The sequence below is a fragment of the Motacilla alba genome, chromosome 2 (genome assembly GCF_015832195.1).
Source record: "Motacilla alba alba isolate MOTALB_02 chromosome 2, Motacilla_alba_V1.0_pri, whole genome shotgun sequence".
Taxonomy (NCBI): Eukaryota; Metazoa; Chordata; class Aves; order Passeriformes; family Motacillidae; genus Motacilla; species Motacilla alba.
Genome location: NC_052017.1, coordinates 110,084,950 through 110,108,248, shown reverse-complemented (window position 1 = coordinate 110,108,248; position 23,299 = coordinate 110,084,950). Strand labels below are relative to the sequence as shown.

The 23,299-nt window shown below is 42.9% G+C and overlaps 2 protein-coding genes across 5 annotated transcripts in view; one reads left to right on the top strand and one right to left on the bottom strand.

Moving 5' to 3' along the window:
* Nucleotides 1-820: 820 nt before the first annotated feature.
* CEBPD (CCAAT enhancer binding protein delta) lies at nt 821-2,325 on the top strand. The gene has a single exon (XM_038160782.1). It carries the CDS (start codon nt 821-823, stop codon nt 1,856-1,858), a length of 1,038 nt encoding a protein of 345 aa, XP_038016710.1. The 3' UTR covers nt 1,859-2,325.
* Nucleotides 2,326-2,418: 93 nt separating this feature from the next.
* SPIDR (scaffold protein involved in DNA repair) overlaps nt 2,419-23,299 on the bottom strand; it is a 197,244-nt gene continuing 176,363 nt past the window's right edge. Inside the window, exons 12-20 of one of the 4 annotated variants that reach the window (XM_038160750.1) lie at nt 21,897-21,984; nt 19,426-19,569; nt 19,272-19,331; nt 15,912-16,110; nt 14,749-14,901; nt 9,264-9,357; nt 7,331-7,445; nt 6,779-6,832; nt 2,419-4,358 (exon numbers count right to left, since the gene is read on the bottom strand). In XM_038160750.1, the coding sequence (XP_038016678.1) occupies nt 4,224-4,358; nt 6,779-6,832; nt 7,331-7,445; nt 9,264-9,357; nt 14,749-14,901; nt 15,912-16,110; nt 19,272-19,331; nt 19,426-19,569; nt 21,897-21,984 (1,042 nt within the window). In that variant the 3' untranslated portion in view covers nt 2,419-4,223. Of the gene's footprint in view, nt 4,359-6,778; nt 6,833-6,898; nt 7,446-9,263; nt 9,358-14,748; nt 14,902-15,911; nt 16,111-19,271; nt 19,332-19,425; nt 19,570-21,896; nt 21,985-23,299 lie in introns of those variants that run through there. The other 3 variants (XM_038160739.1, XM_038160761.1, XR_005259659.1) reach the window with 3 other exon arrangements.

Below are 23,299 nucleotides of genomic sequence, written 5' to 3'. Positions count from 1 at the left end.
TGAGCCTCCGGAGGGCGCTCGGGTGATGCACAGAGACACGCGTGGGGCAGGCAGCATCTTCCCGTATCCCCGTATCGCTCCATCCCAGGCGCCGCCGGGGAAGCGCGTGGGGGGATGCGGCGTGGTGCTGGTGGCGGCGGCGGGGTAAAATCAGCTTTTTCAGCCAGCTTTTCCGCTGGTCCCCGACGAAAAGGGAAAATCAACGCTCAGCCGGGGGAATGGGGTGCCGGTACCGGCGTCGGGGCAGCGCTCCCCGGGGACGGGACGAGGCGGGGAGGACGGCAGGCGCCCGAAAGGCACTCGCGCCGTCCCATGCCCGTGGAGGGGGCATCTCGGACCGCGGCCACCCTCCGCCGGGAGGTGGCAGCTCGCTGCGGCGGCAGCCCTGCCTCCGCGGCCACGCACCCCACCCGCTCCCGCCCCCGGGTCCCCGGGGGTGCCGGGAACAGTCTTTCCCCGTCATTGGGGCAGGAGGCGGGGCCCGCGCCGTATAAGAAGGGACCGAGCGGGCGTTTCACTCCCAGGTCCTGAGACGCCTTGTCCCATCCCCGCCTCCCACCGCCGCTCACGGCGTGACCCGAGCCCGGATCGGCCCCCTCGGGGAGGCGACGGCGGGGCTGCAGCGGCAGCGCCGGTGCCACCGAGCAGTAGCAGCGGCAGCGGTGTGAGCAGCGGCAGCGGCGCCAGCGGCAGCAGCAGCAGCCCCGCTCCCACCTGCCCGCCACAGAGGCTGGAGCTGCGGCCGTCGCGGAGCGGCGTTTGGTGCCCGCGCTCCGGAGCCCCCGCGCCGCGGCCGTGCGGCGCCGCGTCCCGCTCGCCCATGAGCGCCGCCGCTCTCTACAGCCTGGACTCGCCGGCATGTTATAAGAGCTGGTGCCTGGAGCCCGCCAACTTCTACGACGCCAAGGTGGGCAGCGGCGGCGGGCCGGGTCCCGCCTGCAAGCCGGGGGCCCGCGGCGGCTGCGGGATGAGCGGCGAGGAGGCGGGGGGCGGCCTGGGGGGCAGCGGCACCAACCTGGCGGAGCTGAGCGCCGCCGCCCCGGCCATGTACGAGGACGAGAGCGCCATCGACTTCAGCTCCTACATTGACTCCATGTCCGCCGTGCCCAACCTGGAGCTCTGCAACGACGAGCTCTTCGCCGACCTCTTCAACAGCAACCACAAGCCCGAGCGGGGCGGGGAATACGGCGAGTACTTGCCACCGGGCGGCGGCGCCGGCCGCGACCCCGCCAAGGACCTCGGCGCTGCCATGACCACCCTGCTGGGCTCCGAGCCCCGCACCGCCTCCTCCTCCTCCTCCTCCTCTTCCTCCTCCTCCTTCTCCTCCCGCGGCGCTCTGAAGCAGGAGCCGGACTGGAGCGACAGCGACCTCTCCTCCTCGCTGCTGCCCTCGCAAATCGCCACCTGCGCCCAGACCATCATGAACCTGAGCGGGCAGCCCACGCCGCCCACGTCCCCCGAGCCGCCGGGCAGCAGCTCCCCCTCCAGCTGCAGCACTCGCTCGCCGGGCCCCGCCGCCGCCGCCGCCGCCGTGCCCGGGCCGGCGCAGGGCGTCCCGCCGCCCGCCGCCGCCGCCGGGGGCAAGGAGCGCGGCGGCAAGAAGTGCGTGGACAGGTTTAGCCCCGAGTACCGGCAGCGCCGGGAGCGCAACAACATCGCCGTGCGCAAGAGCCGCGACAAGGCGAAGCGGCGCAACCAGGAGATGCAGCAGAAGCTGCTGGAGCTTTCGGCCGAGAACGAGAAGCTGCACAAGAAGATCGAGCAGCTCACCCGGGACTTGACCAGCCTCCGGCACTTCTTCAAGCAGCTGCCCAGCGCTTCTTTCCTGCAGCCCGGCTCGGGCACCGACTGCCGGTAACCGGGGGGGAGCGGGACGGAGAGACGGACTCCGGGAGACGGTGGATAAATACCTCAGAGGGCCGTGCCGAGCCCTGCCGGGCCGTGCCGCGGCGCCCCGGGCCGGGCCGGGCGCGGCATGAGGCGCGGAGCCGCGGCGGGACCTGCCGGCCCGCGGCCGCGCTCGGAACGCGGCGGCGACGTGGAGCGATGCCTGGGTCTTTCACCACGAAACTTGCGAAAAAGGGAAAAAAAGCTAAATATATTATTTTTTTTTTCTTCTCTCCCCTTAAATTATTTTTGTAATGGTAGTTTTCGTCTTTTCTACATTTTACTCATGCCGATGCAGCTATGGTACATCTGTTAAAGTGATTCAAAATCCCATGTATTTTAGACAGTAGGATGGAAAAAAAAAAGACTGAGCATGCTCAACCTTTTATATCAATTTTTACAGCATTTCTAAGAATAAAGAAAAGCATTTTAAATCCACCCTGTTCTCGTTTGCTCTGTGTCGTGACAGGGACACGCTGGCGGAGGGGAAAGCTGTGCTGTCCGGGAGGGGGCTGAACACGGGCGGGGAACACGGAGAAGGGGTCCCAGGGGCCGAGAGGGGAGGTGAGGGCAAGCGCGGGGCGAGGGGGACTGCGTTACTTCCCAAAGCATCCAGAGAGCGATGCAGGGGTGGGAACAACCGTGAGACCCCTCAGCCGCGGTGGCTGCGAAGTCTGCTCCCCCCGGAGCCGCATCGCTGAGCGGGAGTGCTGAGTCAGGGGTTGCCGTGGCGCTGGTGGGACCGAGCAGCTGCACAGCAAGAGAGACTGCTCTGTGAGCCAGAAATACCGTATTCTATACCTGAAAGAAATAGAAAAAAAAATAGGACTAGAAGAACACCATTACAAGAATACCACTAGTTACAATTCTTGTTAAAAAAACTTCCAAGGGGTTTCCATTCTAGATAATGCAAAGTTGCACCTACACTAACATGTTCCATAGCAGCTGGATTGAGTCTCGGAGGTGTTGATGCACCCTCAGGCTTCAGCCCACTGCAGGAGATGGACACTTTCACTGACCCTGGCTAGTGAAAGCGAGAGTGGGCGACTGCTGCTCATCACAGAGTCAGTGGTCGCAAAGACTTTCGCTGATCCCTGCTAGTGACAGAGCGGCAAGGCAACGCTGCTGCTCATCGCTGAGCGAACAGATCACAGAAGATCGGGCAGCTTGTCCAAATATCACTAGTGCAGCGTCAGAGCACCTACAGCATCTCTAGGGCACTGGCAGAAAAATGGCCTGACACAAAAAGCACCTCCAGCTTTCTCATTCAAGTCTTAAATGGTTTTGAAGGGGCAACCCCAGCATCACACACAGATACACAGGAATGGGCTGTCATCTCCTTTTTCCTTATAGGAAGGTAGGTAAGAGACTGAAATGCTTGGAGGAGGAGGGGAAAAATGGGGAATTCAAAAGCTGGGTAATTTCTTTAGTAATTGTGACATCCGTAAGACTTTTCACGATTGGTATGAGCCGCAGAAATGACCAGTGTGGCAAGTTTGCTGTTCCTTCTCTGCTGGTTAATCACACATGGGACCTGCACTAAACCACTCGTTCCTCCTCCTCTGACCTGTAAGGGGCTTTTAAACACTGTGGAAGAGTAAAGGGGGGGGGGAACCATGCAGTCTCCAATTCTTATATTAATTCTTGCAATGCACACAGAGGAAGATTTTGGCATTTATCTGATCTGTAGCCTCCACAGTCTGAGTGGAGGTTGTTGCGTGGCCTACAACGCAGTTTGCTGCTTACCCATAAAAGAAACTACAGTGAAACACCTGCTTTGTGGGAAGCTACAGATAACACACAACTTCTATGCTGAGAGACCAATTAGCTGTAAAACATTAACTTTATATGTGTTCAAATCTCTGTCTTTATAACAACTATTGCAAAGCGTTAACTCAGAATTGACATACCACGCAGCGTTTCGCAGCAGGTCTGGGATACACTGATAAAACTCAGCTGAAACCAACTGCCACAGCATGGTATTTATTTCAAAAATATCAGTAAAATGTTTTCCATTGACACATAATAAATACAGAATTATTAAAAATAAATCACAACCATTCAGAACATCCAGAAAAAGATGTTTTACATTACGTAACAGCAAACACAACAAAGAACTGTATTCTTAGATTCTGCACTGATCAGAAAAAGAAGAGTTCAGAAAGTTGAACAATATATAGATTTTTTTTTCAGTGTTAGCACAATGTGCTTTATAAATCACAGTTTTAATAAACTATCTTAATGCTTATCACACTTGCATTATACATTATCTGTGGCACTAGTTAACAGATAATCACACTACAAAGTCCACAGATACTATAATAGCTGACTAGAGTTCAACTCTGTCTTGCTGCAGCTTCCAGAAGAACAATTTCCTCCAGCGCAACACAGTTGGGGTGACTGGTTATGGAGTGGACGTAGCAGCTCAATAACCCCACCTCCTTTCCCAGCACGCTCTGCACCTCGTAAGTCTGCAGGAATAAAAGCATGGTGAGTAAAACAAACAGTGCTGGACATTCTGTTCTAGGCAGCATTCAGCTGGGAAGATGCAGCATGCAAGATCCTCTTCCAACAGACAATTTTTTTAAAGGACTCGGAAAGTGCATTAGAACTAATGGAAAGAATGAATATATTAGATTTTCAGTAATTAGATCACACTCCTGTCTCAGCTGCTGCCCTACCAGGCTTTAAAAATGAGCTGTTTCAAAAAGAAAAAAGTTGCTGTGACTTTGAACTCAGTTTTGTGAAGCATAACCTATATATGCTCCCTTTACATTGCTTTCTGACACTTGCAGGACTTCATGCAGGCTGGCAATGCATATATGCATACTATACATTGATTACCCGTGCTGACTTATCCACTAAAGGAAAAAAAAAACCACATTTTGTAACCTTCTTATTCTCCTCCCTCTCCTCCTTTTAACTTTTTGTTGTTCATGCATTGCCACCAGCAGCACCAACACAATCCCTCCTGTTCAATGATCCGACCAGCATTTCACCTGAGTGAATTTGCAGAGGCTGTGCTCTGCGTGGAGGAGAGGGATGCAAGGCTGGCATGGCTGCACTAAGAGCAGCAGCACGTTAACACAAGAACTGCTAACACTCACAGCTGATATTTCACTTGAGAGGGGATATCTTAGGTGGCAGGTTCACATCCATTACTGTCCATAACAGGCCTTGCCTACAACAAGCCTCTGACTGTGCCCCTGCCTTCATCTGCGCCGTGCTTCTGTGCAGGTATGTGATACCCACGGCGTTGCCTGGTTCAAGGTATAAACAATCTTTTTTCTTTTTTTTTTTTTTTTCCCTGGATTATTTTTCCCCCAGACCGGTTCTGCAGTCCAGTTCACTGTGCAGCTGCATAAACAACTCTACTGGTGTAACAGAAGGGCTGCCACAAGGTGAAGAACAAGTAGCCCGGGCCAGTGATGGCTAAAACCAACCTCCCTGCCAAAACAATTGATTATAAAGCTACACCCTTAGAAACTTTAGCAGCACTGGTGAAAAAAACGCCACCTCAAGTGGTATTTCTTGTGACTAATCTTTATCCCTGTGTTTCAGCCAGGGAAGAAAAAAAATCTGAGTTGCCAGACTTCTAAATACTGAGTTGCCAGACTTCTACATACTGGCTGAATACACACTGAAACATGAAAAAGAGGTCGTTTCAATTCTAATAACTCAAATAAGAACTATGTTTTGCCAGTCTGCAACCAAACCAGACACATCCTGTAAAACTCAGCAAGACTTTACTGCTATCAAAGGAGCGAACACATTTTAGAAATTCCTTGTATCTCTTTGCTTAAATGAAATATCCACCCTCCTCCAGCATAAGAAAAGTAATTTATTATTTCAGAGTCACTTTCCACTTTAAATATTACCCACAAATCCCACTAAAAACATGGAGCATGTAATAGGAAAATGCTGGAAAACTTGTAAGATAGGGAAAGCAAACTGACCCCAGTAGATATCACCTAACTGAAGATATTTTAACTGGGATGATTAAACAAGACAACAAACCGACCTTTGCTCCCGTTCACGTGCAAGGGAGAAGGAAAATCTTGGAATCCTAATTGGACTTAATGACTTTCTGAAGGCTGCCGACCATCCAGCAGCCAATGCCAGCCAGGCACCTACCCGGGTGCCTCCCTCACCCTCGATAAATCTGGGTCACTGTGCCAAGTGTCAGGGTTCTTCTGATAGCTCAGATTAAAGGAATAACTACTTCACGATTACATAAGCTGTACTTTAGCCCATGGATCTCCATGGCTCATGTGTGTTTCATTCATACAATTATCAAGTAATAACCTTGCATGCATTTTGCAAATTCTTCTCCTATTTCAGTGCCAGTACTTTCAGAGTTGTGCTGTTACAAAGTGGCTGTGGTTTATAGGATTTAGAAGAGCAGACCCAAAAGGTGGGGTGCTTGGAGGGTATCTTTGCTGTCTTTAGATCCTCAGCCAGAGAAGGGAGTCAAGCCCAGCACTGCCCATGGCAGCTCTGAGTGCTGTTTGCAAGCTGCTCTGCAGATCCACAGCTGAGCTGAAGCCACACAGCCCATCTGCTGCATCCCCCTTCTGAAAAGGAGGGTGTGAGTCTGATGAGATGGCAGGGCATCAGCAGCTGGAAGGTGGGACTGCCAAAGGGCACAGCCCACTCAAGTCACAGCCTGGACACGGGGAAAAAAAATAATTTCACTTGTAGTGAAATCTCTTACCACTCCTAGTGCAGTTCTGAAGTGATCTGCCTGGAAAGTCAGAATCTCCACCACTGGAGATTTTCAAGACCCTGCCACCACAAGTCATGGCTGACCTGCCATACCTGACATTGATACTCTGCCTTTACAGTAAGTTCTGTAGTTTAACTTCCTTTGGTCAGCATTCATTATACCTACCCCATCCTCACAGGCAGAGGACATCAGGAGAGAAGAGATTGTCCTTTGCAACAGCTGGAATGAGAAAATTCATAGGTTTTGTTCATGACAAAAATCTGAAGTGTGCAAAAACATTCTGTTTGCAGTCACATAATACAAAGATTTATCATTTTAATATCAAACAGTTTTGTTTCTCTGGCCAAGAAAGCAGAGGACAGGTGAGACAAAAGATGTTCAGAATGGAAATCTAAAAGTACACATTCCTTTTAAACTGTGTAGACTGAGGTTTCCAAAGGCCCAGCCTAACAAATCCCTTCATCTGGGCCATAGAACACTTTGCAAACCTCAGGGTGAACTCAATGACTGCATTATTTGAGCAAGACAGGGGAATTGGGTTCTTAGCCCAATGAAACACAAGTTTAGTATTAGATTAAAGTATGGGACAGTCTTACATATTTTAATTTTTCTGACAGAACTGTTCATAGAAGTGTGGCTTAGAATACCTATGTGTCTACAATCTAGACCTATGTGTCTCACTGCACCTGATACACCAGCACTTATTTCATGCCATACCTTTACTTTTACTGTACTTTGAGATCGGGATGGACAACTCAAGAAGACTTCCAGCTGCATTTTCAAAACCGGTGTTGTGACAACTTCAGAGCACTGGTTGCAATATAGCAATTCTCTGAAACACACAAAACAACGATGGAAAAACACAGAGAAACGAACAAGCCATCAGTCATAAATCAAAAGAAATAAAACCCAAATTAGTGAATTCTCTAAAATACTTTGCTGCTAGACTTTTAGCAGCAAAGCCCTGGTAGAGATTCAGTTGATAATAGAAAATAGAACTCTTCTGCTGGCAGTAACTCTCCTGGAGGACCTAAACTCTTCTGGCAAAAGGATCTTCCTTTCATAATTTCTGGCAGCGTGGAGAGAGGTTGCTATTTATAGTCACCCCACTTAAGCAAATATTAATCTCATAACCTCCTAAAACTTATAGCAAAAGAAAATCTGTAGTATAGATTTGGCTGAAGTGAATTATTGACTTAGGCCCTCATTCAGCAAACGTTCAATGTTTTCAGTGTACTCTTAAGTCATGCACAGAGTTAAGCTCAGCTGTAAGTACTTGTTGGAAGCACTTCTTAAACAAATATTGATAATTCATTTGTTCTCCAAATGAAGCAAAAGTGTCCTTCACAGGTGAGATATTTTTTTAATTGGACTACACTACTATGTGAACATAGATACATCCTTTTTTTTTACATGGCAGTATAATACAGGGCATCTGGTTTTGATTGTCAACCTTTTTTTGTACAACAAAGCATAAAGGGCAAATCTTGTCATCTTTAGGAAAATATTATCTATTTCAATAACAACAACACATCTTCTTACGATTTTTGTAAGCTTTTTCAGTACAAAGAACTTCCTTCCTTCCTTCCTTCCTTCCTTCCTTCCTTCCTTCCTTCCTTCCTTCCTTCCTTCCTTCCTTCCTTCCTTCCTTCCTTCCTTCCTTCCTTCCTTCCTTCCTTCCTTCCTTCCTTCCTTCCTTCCTTCCTTCCTTCCTTCCTTCCTTCCTTCCTTCCTTCCTTCCTTCCTTCCTTCCTTCCTTCCTTCCTTCCCTTCCTTCCTTCCTTCCTTCCTTCCTTCCTTCCTTCCTTCCTTCCTTCCTTCCTTCCTTCCTTCCTTCCTTCCTTCCTTCCCTCCCCTCCTTCCCTCCCTCCCTCCCTCCCTCCCTCCCTCCCTCCTTCCTTCCTTCCTTCCTTCCTTCCTCCCTTCCTTCCTTCCTCCCTTCCTCCCTCCCTCCCTCCCTCCCTCCCTCTCTTCCACACTCTGACTGCTCTTATCCCTTGGGCTTTTATTCCACCATGAATCTCACACTCTGCAAGCACAAGCTGGCTAGGCAGATGCAGGGGAGGCTTTCCAAAATTATGTCAGTGTGACACAGGTTCAGCATTTGAGGTGGCAACAGGTCCTGTAGGATCAGGCTTCACATTCAGGACAAACATACTGCCAGAATTATTCAATGTCCTTTTTAGAAAGGTGACTAATTTAATAGGTCTGAAATGCAAGTCTTTCATACTTAAATAAATTGTAGCAGAGATCATAGTCCAGTAGAAAAATGAGGTGAATTGAGGATACACAGATTAACAAGGCAAGACAAACACATGTACCTGCTTCTAAAGGAACTTAAAATCAGACCTGTGGTTTATGGGCATATTTATTAAAAGCAATATTATAATGCAGTGGGCTATGAAACCTTTATAAGCAAGATTTGTTTAAAAAACAAAAATCAAACTATTTCATATCTACTTGTATCTTTCTCCATATATTAATGTAACCTTGCAGGTTTTATCAGTTCATCAGCAATAAAAATACTACGTCTTAGCTCTAGGAAGGAGCAAAGTGCAGCCTGTGCCTGCAGGAATCATTGCATCACCTACTGCTGTTATGGCTACATCTACAAAACACCTGGAGTGCTCTGGAGCATGCTGACTCTCACCTGTCCTGGGGACACACTTCCAACTTTCCATTGCCACATCTGTTGCATGTAGGCCAGGAGAAAGCAGTGCTCTCATTAACTCCAACAACAGTACCTGCAGAACATGGAATTCTTACAAAATGCTAATGTTAAGCCAGCAAACACAGTCACTCTTGGCTTCACAGCAGGTTTGAACCTTTCTGACCCACAGCTTAAGACTTGTCAGAGCAAGAATCAGGTCTTCCAACAATCTCACTCCCTTTCTCCTTTGTCCCTCCAACAAGGGATGAAAGTCCATCAGAGTGTTACGTTCTAAAAATATCAGAAACTAGATAATTGACAATTAACTTTCCAAACAGGCTCGGTTCTTTTGGTTTGGATTTTACTGGTTTTCTGATTTATTTTTCCTTGTTTGCTTTTTCTGGTCCTCTGATGTTTTCTTGGCAATAAACAGCTACAAAAATAATCAGATCGAATAGCTTGATATTGGTATTTAGAAAATACAAACCAATAAGAAGCCCCAATCCCTTCTGAAAACAACAATGCAGATTAAATTCCGCTAACAATGGAGTTATTCTTCATTTATACAGATTTAATAGAGATTAGATCTGGCTCACAGTCTTAAGTGTGTGCGTAAGAAGGGAATGCCAAAGATACTTTGGACTAATAAAAAGGGCCTCGCTAGTTTTGGCAAGAAAAAATATATTCAGAATTTTATGAGAAGCCAATAAAGAGTGTATTATATTTTATGGTAACAATACGCTGAAATTATGAGCATTATTTATAGAGAAAAATATTCACCTGTAAGAATGAAATTACACTGAAATAAAACCTCACTAGAACAACAGAACTATAGACTAAAAAATCCAGCCTCTGTTGAGCAAGAATCTCACAGTTCTGTTCCACATTCAGTGGAAGAATGCCTTGGAGACTATGGAGCATTAACAGTGTCTGGACTGTAAGACAGGATGTTAATCCCTTGCTTTTCTGCTTCTCCTGGGACAAGAAGGGAGCTACACCTAAACAACAAAACTGTAATTTTCTTTGGGAATTCAAAGGACAGCGAGTCTGAAGATCTGGAAAGTTGCTTCTCAAATACAAGATTTATGACCCAATTTCTAAGTGTACAACAAAACATCAGGCATTTCTCTGACAGAATAAGATACTCTATTTAGCCACGTGGACTCTTAGAGGAATGATTTTGATTCTTCAGTGTTCATGATAAACTGGGAGTTTCCATGGGTATGTTTCTCTTTGAATGCTGAATGGAGTTAAATCCACGTGGTGGATTTAGCTTGACTGGATCAACTTGACTGGCCGGTCACCAGTGGTGTTCCCTAAGGCTCAGTATTGGGGCCGGTCCTTTTTAATATTTTAATCAATAATCTGGATCAAGTCCACCCTAGTGAGTTTGCAGATGACAGCAAGTTGGGTGGGAATGTTGATCTGCTGGAGGGCAGGAAGGCTCTGCATGGGGATCTGGACAGGCTGGATCAATGGGCTGAGGCCAGTGGTGTGAGGTTCAACAAGGCCAGGTGTCGGGTCCTGCACCTGGGTCACAGCAACCCCAGGCAGAGCCACAGGCTGGGGGAAGAATGACTGGAAAGAGGCTCAGAGGAAAAGGACCTGGGAGGGCTGGTCAACAGCCAAGTGGACATGAGCCAGTCAGTGTGTGCCCAGGTGGCCAAGAAGGCCAGTGGCATCCTGGCCTGTATCAGCAATAGTGTGGCCAGCAGGACTAAGGAAGGGATCATCGCTCTGTACTCAGCACTGGTGAGGCTGCACCTCAAGTCCAGTTCTGGGCCCCTCATTCCAAGAAAGACACTGGTATTCTGGAGTGGCCCAGAGAAGGGCAATGGAGCCAATGAAGAGGAGGTGGGTTTCTTCAGCCTGGAGAGAAGAAGGCTCAGGAGGAACCTTCTTGTTCTCTACAACTGCCTGAAAAGAGTTTGTAACCAGGCAGGGGTCGACCTCTTCTCCCAGGTAACAAGTGACAGCGTGAGAGGAAATGGCCTAACATTATGCCGAGAGAAGTTTAGATTGCATATTAGGAAGACTCCCAACCCTGGAAGTATTTATAAGACATGCAGATGTGGCACTCGGGGACATGGTTTAGGGGTGGACTTGGCAGTGCTGGGTTAATGGTTTGACAGGATGATCTTAAACATCCCTTTGAACCTAAATGATTCTATGATTCTATGATTTTATGATTCTTGTTCATCGAAAAGCTGCAAATTACTTTGCTGAGTATGTTTCTTTCTTCATTTAAAAAATCATTTTAAAACCAAAGCAAGTCCCCTTTAAGTCTTTTCACTTTCTCCCAGTTGTGTGCCATATTTCAACTGCAAGATGCCAGTGCAAGTACATTTGAAGAAAACCAATCAGGATCACACTGATGAGATTATGTCTAGTGGAGATGATTATTTTGATGATAATGTAGCGTTCCCCTGAGAAAACCACCAGATATCACTGAAGTCAGACCAACTCAAAGCAACAACAGGTGTTGTAATCTAGTAATCTAGTGACAGTAATCTAGTGACAATCTTATACATCCTATAAAGTGATTTCTCAAGTTTAAGATGCTGAACTGCTGCACATCTTTTTCAAGACTCTAGATTTTGCTTGACATTCACAAACCTTTTGGATATTTTCCCAAGATCCTTCTTTTAAATGAAAATGCACATGGCCAAAATTCGATTTTTACCTCTAGTCTATTTTTAAGGGTTGTGGCTCGCACCATGAAGAAGAGATTGACGTTGTCCATCTCTTAGAAGAGACTGACATCCAAGGGACAATGCCTGGAAAAGCTGGTCTGCCATGTGGAATGCAAAAGAACACTTTGGTTGAAACAATTAAAACATGGAGGTGTTGTTTTGGATTTGTGTCCCCCAGTCAGTTATCCTGATTAATGGGACAGGAAATGCAAAAATTCAATCAAAAAAGGAAACAGGTAAACTGACTGACCCCATTCTAGTCCCACTATTAAGTGGAAAACTGAAAAAAACCCCCACACGCCTGAGTAAGGACTTAAATATGAAACTATCCAACGTCAAAATTCAATCACTGTTGGTGAGTCATATACTCAGCAAATAGCATTAATCAAGTAAAATTCCCACGTATCATGCGTGGTATAGACTAAGTAGAATTTACTCAAAGCATGATTAAGAGGAAAACCAGTTCTGTGCCGTATGAACTGCCAACATTTAAGTCATCTTGACTGCTACTATACAGCAAAAAGAGGTTATAAATTACCTTGCAATGCATAGTGATAAGAAAATAAAGCTATTAATGCTAAGATCACAGGTGAAAACCACAGATTCATCTTGCAATGAAGAATAAACTTTTCATGAGAAAGCAACCACTGGTTTTCACTCATCTGTTGAAGAGCAACACAGTCCATTATCCCAGAGCTGGTATGACTAGACATCCCTGGAACAAGAATTTCTGACAAACTCATTCCATCTGCTTGGACTGGAACATTTTCTGTTTTGATGGGGAAGGAACCTCTGACGAGCAGCCAGTCCAGAGTTGTCAGGGCTTAGCTTTAAGCAGGAGCTTGGACTGGCGGAACTTCAGATGTTCCTTCCAAAGGAGCAGGAAGGCACACTCCTTCAGGAAGGGGTAGAGAAAGCCTTTTCAGCCTCTTTGCTAGGTGGGAGGACGCCAGTGTGCAACATGCATAGGTGACCTAAAGTACAATAAATGAGAGGATGCACAAAGAATAAGGATGAATGAGGTAATAGCTGCTTCTCATTGAAAGCCAGACTAACAACTCTCTGATTTAGGAGATAAGAGACAGTGACTGAATTTTAGAGATGATACATCTCCCTCCATGCATTGTTCCACCAGAAGTATATTCTCCCACCAACAAAGTAGGGTAAATGCTATTAGTTTCATTAGTTCAGCAGAAAGATGTAGACACTAACTAATTGAAACCCAAAACAGTGAATGTATCTCTAGAATGCTTTTAGAATATTTCAGTACACACAAAAGTGAGAGTTTTCATCTATATACTGCTGCAGCATAAGTATATAGAAGATATTTTATATTCTATGTTGGTATTCAGGTGTGGGAACATACTGATAACAGCGATCCTGCACAAATTCCAAATTAAACAAGACAAGGTTGTAGGATTAATTTCTCCTTTTGTCATTCTTATATCTTTAATACAGGACAGGCAAAGCATGACATCTCCCATGTGTGTAAAGTAAGCACTTGTTTACACAACAGATCACAAAGGTGTACTTTCTTCGCTCTGCTGGATAAAGAAAGGACAGAGAGATGTTTCTTTTATCCTACTATGAACACTGTCAACAAGAAAAAAGAAGACAGGCACTTCTCATAATCACAAAATTAAGAGCAGAGAAGTGACAATTCTCAACATAACTACTGGAGAGGTGAAAAAAAACTGCAAAAAGCATTTCACACCCAGTGACAGAAATATCTCTCAAGTAGCTGTATCAATGCAAGATGTACATAACAACCAAGGCTCTGAGTGAAGTGCCTCTAGTTGTGCTTGGTTTTCATTATGCACTGTTCAACATTTGTCACTGCAAGATGCTAAATAATTAATCACAGAGGCATTGCTAAGTTGTGGCTCTACCACAGCAGCAGGTATGTGTAGTAAAGGCTTTGCTTGGTTTCAAACTGTCTTCTCAGTCTATCATATTATAGCTGAAGAATTCATTTGAAAACCATTATTTGTTGTAATTTTAAAGTTAATTTCAAATGCTCCAGTGAATACTTGAAGGTATTTTCTACAAGAGCTACTGGAATAACACGAGTTAAATTTAGGAAGGAAATAAGCCTTGAAGACTTGTTGGGCTTTCAAGGACTTTTTCTCATAGGCACTGTACAGCTGGGAGGTTTGAGAAGCTGTCTGGACAAAGCATTAGAAAATACACAATAGAGAATGTTTCTGCATGATTTGGAAACATTAGAAAATCTGTAGTAAGAAATGCTTCTGCATGGTTAGTGGTAAGACCAAGATATGGTCAAACCATATCTTAGACAAAGCTATGATCCAAAGTGTTGGTGAGCAAATACTGGCCACATTATGCTGAATTACTATGGTAAAATAATAAATTGTCCTACTGCAGCAAAGCTCCAGGGAAATCAGTCTCTAACCCCTACCATTCAAGATCTGGGTAACATATCTTTACCCATCTGCCTAAAAAATGTTGGTATAACTCATTGTTGCCAACATCAACAAGGCTGGTGTGAACAGAAGGCTCCTGAAAGACAGTGAAGGAAGGAATATAATGAAACAGATTGTGCATTAAGCATTTATTCTGGGGTATGAGTGAGTGGGAGCAGAGCTTGGCCAGAAAAAGGCAAACAGAGCCCACAATGAAGCATAAAATCTTAAATATTCTAATGACCCACAGCAATGCCATGCTTTTTTTATCCCTCCACGCTGTTTGTGCAAGAAATCAATATAAAGACACAAAAGATTAAAGTGAGCACAAATAATTAACCGCATTCATTTCAGCAAGGCCATACAAACCTCTGAGAGCACAAATGGAGCTGGCCTGCGTTGTAGAATCCAGCTCATCGAGTCTGACAGGGCCAGTCAGCTCACTGAGGTCAGCACCGGCAGCCGAGCACAAAAGAGGCTTTTGTAATAGGAGAACAGTACGTTCAACACAAATAATCCTACCTGCCAAAAAAGACATTTCAACTCAGTACAGTAACAAGGAAAAAGGTGACCACGTTAATTGTCACGGCCAATAAAGACAACAATCTCTGCCAGCTACCAAACAGATGAACAGACTCCATCAGGTTTTCTCAATGACAAAATATTTTGCTTTCAGCGATACACGCACCGCGCTCTTGTTACACTTTGTGACTCCCGAGGAGAAAAAGAAATCTGAATTTGAAGGAAAATAAATTTAAAAATGTGAACATGCCAGAAGAGAGTCTGATGCCACCCAGACCTCATTGCATCTCACTCCTTGCAAACAGCCTTTTCCTTGGTAAGAAGCTTGAGCACCCCTTCAGGTGATCCTACTTTGCTTCAAAGACTACAAAGAGTAGGTGCATGAAAGGCTTTATTCTCCAGAGCAGAGATTTTTGCTTCAGGACACGCAGCCTTTTGCACAGCTTTGTACTTCCAGTTCACTTACATTCTGGAAGTGACTGAAGGTGTGAGATGTGAGCCAGCCCTGCCATCACCATACAGAACCAAACTTGAACCTCAAAAAACAGTGACTGAAAATGAAAGTAAAGGGAACAACCATAATTTCATGATCTAAAGGGCACTGAAGGCTCACAGCTAAGATGGTTAAGGAGAGCTTGTAAAATATCTCTATCTAGGGCATGCAGATTTCCTGATATATTTGAGCCTTCTGTCAGCTCACAAATTTGATTTACACTGGTCATCAGATTCAACAGTCATCAGAGAATACTGACAGTGATACTGGTGGACATACAACAACATCACAGAATTTCTCATTCACTTTCAAAATCAAGCAAAAAATACAGAAAAAGAAACTTTATAAGAAAGTTTAAATTACAATCCCTTTCAAATTTCTCATGCCAAACTTGCAAAGTCTGCTCTTCATCTGATAATGAAAGTGACCTCACTGGAGGTCACATATTGAGGTGTCAGAGATAAGGGTGCTGTTTCTGTGGGACTCCAACTGCTTCCAAACCACGTGCAAAGCTTACCATTTCCCCAGAGAGCATCCTTGAAGAAGACAAGTTGTGAGCCAGCACTGAGGGCTTCTATGATTTCCATACTGAGAACACACGATGCAGTGACTGACACAGCAACAACTTTTGGAATCCCATGAACCACATTTTGCAGTGTGGAGTCAGTCACAAACAACAACATTTCTCTTTGATCTATAGGAACACTGTGTTTTGTCTGTGATTAGGAAAAAAAAAATACAAATTTGGAATGCAATTTTTAATTTTTTTCTTTAGTAGAAGAAAAGACTAAATGTCTTCATATTAAAATGACTCATAAAACTGACAGAAATTATTACAGTTAGGGCTTGTACAGGATAATGAGTCAAAGGTTTACTAGAATTTTTTTGTATTCCTTAATTCAGATACAAACCTTAAAATCTCTGCCTTAAATTAACTTTCTGAGGTTGACTCTCTGGACTCTTGGCTTTACCTCAGTCAACCATCACACTTTATGATAATTTTCTTGGACTATACATGGGATTTGAAAATACATTTTCTAAAAAAATATACTATATATATGGTATACATAAAAAAGATAATTGGGTGGTTTTAATAAGAATTACATAATTTTTGTCTTAAAAACAATGAGGAAAGAGCATTTCTACTACTAATATTATTCCTCAGTAGGCACATTTTCTAGGTACTGTTATTAGATTACCACGTATAACCAAGTTGCAAAGTGGAGGTTTTTCTTTCAGTTGAACAAATATCCCTAAATATTCAAAAAATGCATAAAGTTAAGGAAGTAGATAACTCCTAAGTAAGAGGTATATGAATCTGCAATGACAGTGTAAGCTTTCTGCCCCAGACAGGTATAAAAATACCATATCAAAGCATATTTCATATTTACCAGAGCAAGGAACTTGCAGATTTTCAGATTCTAGTATTTTAAAATATCTAAGATGAAATAACTTAATAAATTTAAAATGTTCTTGTTACTCTTCTTAATTAGTCTGCTGATCAAAAATTAATGCTTAAAATATTTTATTGAAAATTAAATACCATAATGCCTGGAAAGACATGTAGCATTTTATTCTCAGAGCTGTGTCTGTAGCAGAAGGTAATCCAACAAAACCCCCAGTATTTTGTCTTTGGTTGAATTATAACTTTGAAACCATCAGCCACACAGAACCTGGCTTTCAGTCCATGCCTGCACTCTTAGAGCAAATGAGGTAATTGTAAATAGTGACTGGAAAAATTCACAGTTCAGATATCACAGTCATGCCTTCATACAGCATATGCTGCCTCTTGCACTGATGTTGTTGTTTTGCCTAGTAACTGCATACATTTGGGCACCTCCTCTGCATAGATACCATTAGGACAGCTTCAGAGAAACAATTTTTACATCTGTCCCTTGAGAATTACTAACACATTAAAAGTTCTCTTTCAGGAAAATCATCCAAAAAGTCAATAATAATAAAAGCAAAAATAAAATCATCATCTTGCTATGTGTGACAATTTGTTCTGAACAGAGAGGAGGACACAACAGACAAATAGCAGCAGGATTGAGTTATAAGGAAGGACAGCTCCTTAACCACAGATGGAATATATTTCCTCATGTTCCTTCTGAACCACAGTTCGGATTCTGACTAATAAAAAAAGTGTACTTCCATTCCTCCTTCACACAAATTAAGCCATATTAATTTAAGCACTTAATACTGTAGCTACAGAGAGTAAATGCTATTTTTAAGGTACATCTGAATTAGCTCACATAGCAGATTATTTAATAATAAATCTGCAAAACAAACCAAATCATTGTCCCTTCCTCACTTATTACAACTCGGTGATTTTGCATGTGAAGGGTACATCCTCTTGGCAAAAGCAGCTGCTGTTCTTGATCTTCTGGGAGGACTAGGCAAGTGATACACTAGCAGCAGGTAAATACCTTTACATTCCTCGAGCAGATGTCCCAAAAATTAAACATAAGAAGAATATCTTCTATTGCTTTTCCATCATTACTTTCAAAAAATTATGAGCACTCATGTTGTTCACTTACAAAAATTTAGTGCTTACAGTTCAGCAAGTGAATAGCCATTAAAAAAAGAACTAATAAACCTCCTAGGAGCAAGACAAAAAAACATAACCTTTTTTTCTGCTGCTCAATATTCCATTCTTCAAAATCACATCTCTTCCTGCATGTTTCATCTTTTCTCTAATTCAGTGATGAAGTGCTTTTACATAAGAATACTGATAACACAAATCAGAATTTCAGATGCAGACATTCCTGAATTCAAAAATGTTTGGCTAGGATGCCCCTAGTCTGCAATTTTATTTCATTTTTCACTAGAAGAGGTTTCTTGGAAATAGGAATTTACGCACGTATGTGTCCATCTTTCTGCTGGCACACTAAAGATCTCATCCAGCTAGCCCTAACTCCATGTTTCCAAATGCTCTGTCACATTCTCAGTTAGCACAGAGAAAACACAAGAGATACCCCTCAACTCAGTAGTTAAAAGTACTCCTTGCCCAAAAATTAAATCATAATTCATTGGCTTTTGAAGCAAAAGGCAAGACCTAAATTAAATTTATGTCTCAAACTTGTGGGAAGCATCTCCAGCTATTTTGCTGGCCGTTCTGGAATTTCTTTGTCTTTGGTTCATATGCTTTGATTCACACTTTGTTTCTTGTGGAGCTGATGGACAATTGCAAATTATTCTCTGCTAGAATTCAGTGCTGGCTGTACTGAGGGTCCAGTCGCCAGGAAAAAATAAATAAATCAGCAACAAAAAAATTCCTTTAACTACTAAGGCAGCTAGCAACATTTTGAAAGAACATTGTAGCATCATTCAGAAACAAATAAAACATAATTGTAAGCTTTCCGGCACAGTATGGATGACAGATGTATTTACCTAAGAGTTCCTCCCTTTTACTACTTACTGGACCATAAAAGCCAAATTTGCCTGAGGGGCTTCTATGGAAGTCAATGAAAATCACCCACACATTTGAATGAAAAGAGAAAAACTGTATTTTTATATAACCATTTATATAACCAACACCCAACTGACTGGACCTTCTTGCTACGTTCCTAAGGATAGCATTCAGCTATAAACTGAGCCTCAACTAACTTCCTGTGAGCTCTCTCTCCAGAGTGCTGTATCACCTCTGGTTAGATTGCAATTTATTCAGGAGTAATTAGCTTTCTAGACTGAGTGGCATTGAAACTGGTGAGGCAGTTCATTTTGCCTTTCACAAGCATTTTAGACACGGTGATAATTCTGCCCATACAACTCTTGAAGACAATCCTGCCATTGGGGTTACCCCTACACAAGATGAATCTTCTTCACATAAACATGATGCTGATTTTATGTTGAATTCATTGCTAAATAGAAAGATTACCTGCAGCCTTTGATAGAGCACTTGGGCCCAGAAGCTACACCGCTCGTTACAACCATCAATCTGAAAAGGGCACAAAAACAGGGAATGAGACAACTGTGATGCCAGAAATCCAGTGGTAAAAAGCATTTGTTATCTGATTTGTAAAGCAGATTACCCGAAGAATTTCCTTGAGACCATGAACAGCTGGTGGCTGGTACAAATTAGAAATCTGTTCTTCCTCATCCACTTCCACATGTATTTCACCAGACTGAACAGTAAGAATGTAACAGAAGCTGGGAGGAGGAAGATTAGTTGTCATCTATTAAAAAATAAGAAAAAGAAATGTGACCATAAAAAAGGCACTTTAATTTAGCCAGTCAAGTTTTACAATAATAGGCAAAATGAACAAAACAATTTACATCCTAAGATGGATGGGGAAACAAAATTATATGGTTAATAACAAGGACTCTGATGTAGAAGACGAGTTAATAAACCAACAGTCATAAGTTATAAGTGAAATCAGCTTGTGTGTATCATTCTTTCCAAAATCTAACATTGATCCTCATCACAAAAACAACTCATAACTTGGCACACTTGGCAAGCACTGTGACTATTTCAAGGTGCTTTTTGTTGTTTTGTGTATCTTTATTACGTGGTAGGAGTGCGTCAATTAGTCTTCTTCCTTTTTTTTTCTTTTTTTTTTCTTTTTTTTTTAACATCCATAGCTTTTCTGAGATTCGGGGACTTTTGCATGTGGGTGGGTTTTTGTGATAGTAAACAGCTGCCGGACTTTTAAAGCTGCCAAATTAAATCCAGGACAGCACAAGGAGATAATGAAGAACAGGAATGCAAGAGCTGCAAGAACTGCTCTCTTTGTGGTATGCCAGATTTTTCTTTTCCCCTTAAAAAGTACCATGACGTAACAACTTTATCAATCACCACTTAGAGAGGTCCCAAGCTGGAAAGACTTCTCAGAAAAGAAAAGACAATGCTACAAGATAATTTTTATTGCAAATATGGTAAAATACTCTTTCAGCAATGTTTGTTGTTAATAAAACATTTGATTTAATAGAAGAAATATGAATATATTAAAGACAGCTGCCCACCCATTAAAAAGAATCTGCTTAAAGAAAAATAAAAGCAAAGGAAGCTGATACCCAAACTCTGTTTGCCTCTGACAGCAATAAAGAAGGTACTTGAACGTACACATGGCTCAAAAGAAATCCATTCCACAGGTCCCTTCCCAACAACATCATCATCATGCTGGCAACATTTTTTATGTACTGATGTACAAAACTTTTTTCCACAGAACTGTGCATAAAACTATACTGTTTATATCAAGAAAAACGTATCTCAACTGAAAGAACTCCACCCAGCCAAAAACGTGGAGCATCAGAATGCAGGTTGTGGTTCTGTGTGGAATTAATTTCTGTTTCAAACCGATGGCAGAAGTGTAAATTACATGATTATGGCAAGTTTCCTCCTTTTTTAAATTGCAAATAAAACAGAAAAAAATGAAGAAGTAGCAATAGTCATAACAACACTAAATTACACTTAAGAGCTTTGCCTTAGTCATGGATATTCCCATTCTGTTGCCCACCTAATTTTAATGCACAAACCCATCCCTTCCTCTGAGACTTCCAAAATATTTCGATGAAAGGAAGAGTTAAAGAGAGCACAGCTATTTCACTCAGTTTCAGTCTCGATTTTATTTTTGACTGAGGTCTGATCTTTTTGTTCTTCAATATAAACCCCTGGACAACACAAAGAACAAGCTACATTGCAGAGGAAAGACTTTAGAAATAACTAGTAATATCCATCTTCAATATTCCCTGGTCTTGAAACTTGCTTATTTCCAGCTCTCTCTTTTTTTCCCATATTGACTCCTTTGGTCTAAAACCAATTTTTAATATCACTAACTTCTTCCCAAAGAACAGCCTATACAAGAACACCAAGAAAGCCCAAGCTCTTGGCTACCCAGAAGCTTCTCAAATGGTCTGGTATTACCAAAATTATTTGATGTTACAGAACACCTTTTCAAAGACATAAGCCAATTGAAGTAAAATTACAGATGTGATTTCAGCTTTGCAAATATTCATTTCCATACTTTCCCACCCCCTAAAATCACAGAAACGTTCATTAATCTTTAGTAATGACTTTTATGTTCATCTTTCTGACCTCACATCAAACAAGTATCAGTCAGAGACATCCTAACTAGTAAGAGACCTGATCCCAGCAGTCACTCTGTCTTCACAGAAGTTAATCTTCAGAAAAGTGCTTTCAAACCTAAGGCTGAAAACTGCTTTTAAAGGATGAGTTAACATCCTTGTATATAGATTTCTCAGCAGGCTCCATGATATCTAAAATGTCTTTACTCTTGCAAGGAGAAGAGAGGAAGAATTTGTCTGGACATCTTACCATTTCAGCTCTAGAGGATTAATAAGGGGCCAATTGCATCATTGTGGAAAGATGCTGCTAATCCAGAGGGCTTCAGGTTAGCCTGGGAGGTTGTCAGAATCAGTAGAACAAAACTTGGTAGGTAAAAAGAGGGAGAGAGTCTTCATTCCCAAAGTAAACACGATTATACCACCACCAAAAATACTAGCCGTGAGTGAAAAAATTCATATCCATAATAACAAAACTTACCATTTCAGAGTCTTGACTTTGTCCAGGAACTTTTACAGGCACTACTGGAGGCCACAGACTGTCTATCAGACTAAACAGTCCTAATGCCCTTCAAAGAGACCAATAAAATCAGGTTTAAAATGTTTTCCAGTGCCACACATTATATTAAAAAAGATTCATTAAGAAAGGTAATCAAAACCATGGCATGATTATGAAAACAATTTAAAATCATATTTGTTTTCAGGGAGCTGGTTTTGATTTGGTCTAGTTAAATTTCCATGGCTTCTGCTGCTGGGTGGAGAGGGAGGGAAGGGATGTATCACATCCAGTGACAAGCCAGTCATGTTTAATCCTTTGCCACAAACAGCTTGCTACACGATAGAATTCAGGGGAACTGCGGTAAATGACAGCATGGGAAGGACACAGGTATCAGCACAACTTCTTTTAAAAGTAACTTTCAGCTATTTAACTGTTTAAAAGTTTTGCTTCTAATATCTTCATTTCTAATGGGGTCTTTCTGGGGGGTTGCTCTGTGTGTGTGTGTGCTTTTTGCTGGGTTTTTTGTTGTTGTTGACAGCTGATTGTAACTGCTTTCAGGAAAGCCAGCAATTATCAGACACAGAGAAACAACAGGCAAGATTTTGTTAAGTACCACGCGCAGAGAATGATCTCCTTCCTACACAGCTGCTCGCTCAGTTATGGTTTGCATTTATTAATTTTGCAAGTTTCACACTTCTGATTTAAAAAACAAACACAAAATTAACAGTCCATCACTTTAAGGTAAGATGTTGACCACTCTTTAGCAAACCAAGCTGTACTTTGCAGCAGTTCAGTGGCTGCCTTGTGAGTTAATAGAGCATCTTTGCTGGACAGACAGGAGTAGCTGAGGGAGGGGAAACAGCAACAGATAGCTAACTTGAAGAGACATAATTTTTGAGTTAAAGCTCTGAGTTACCTTGTCCCAGTTCTCTGTTCTGTGCAGTTGAAGCACAGAGATGTGGATTTCAACCCCACACTGCCTCCAAGTTGTCTGTTCCTCCAATTAAGAAAACCCCTATTTCTGAAACAACTCTAAGAAATGAAGTCCAAAACTTGTTAAAAGTAATATTAGCCTCTAAACCCAACTGTTTAGAAGGAAACCACATGCCCTGTTTACAGGGCTGAAGCACATTGCAATATGCTGCTTCTCTTCAAGGGGTCATGGAAACTTTCCTTTTAAAGTTCTGCTTTTAGCTCACTTCTGCTTAAACTTATTTATTTCTGCATTTCCTTAGTCCTTCTCTGGATCCTTAGACTTTGGGTGTATACGGTGAGCTTCTCAGCATGTTTTTTTCACTGCCTGTGATTCAGTGTTAACAGTGATGCCTTTGGACCAGCTCTGCAAGAAGTTTTATGGCTGTAAATCTCAGAGGAAATCTTTGGGT

Bases quoted from the DNA above. Each gene is read 5' to 3' on its own strand.
- CEBPD (XM_038160782.1), top strand. From the start codon at position 821: ATGAGCGCCGCCGCTCTCTACAGCCTGGACTCGCCGGCATGTTATAAG.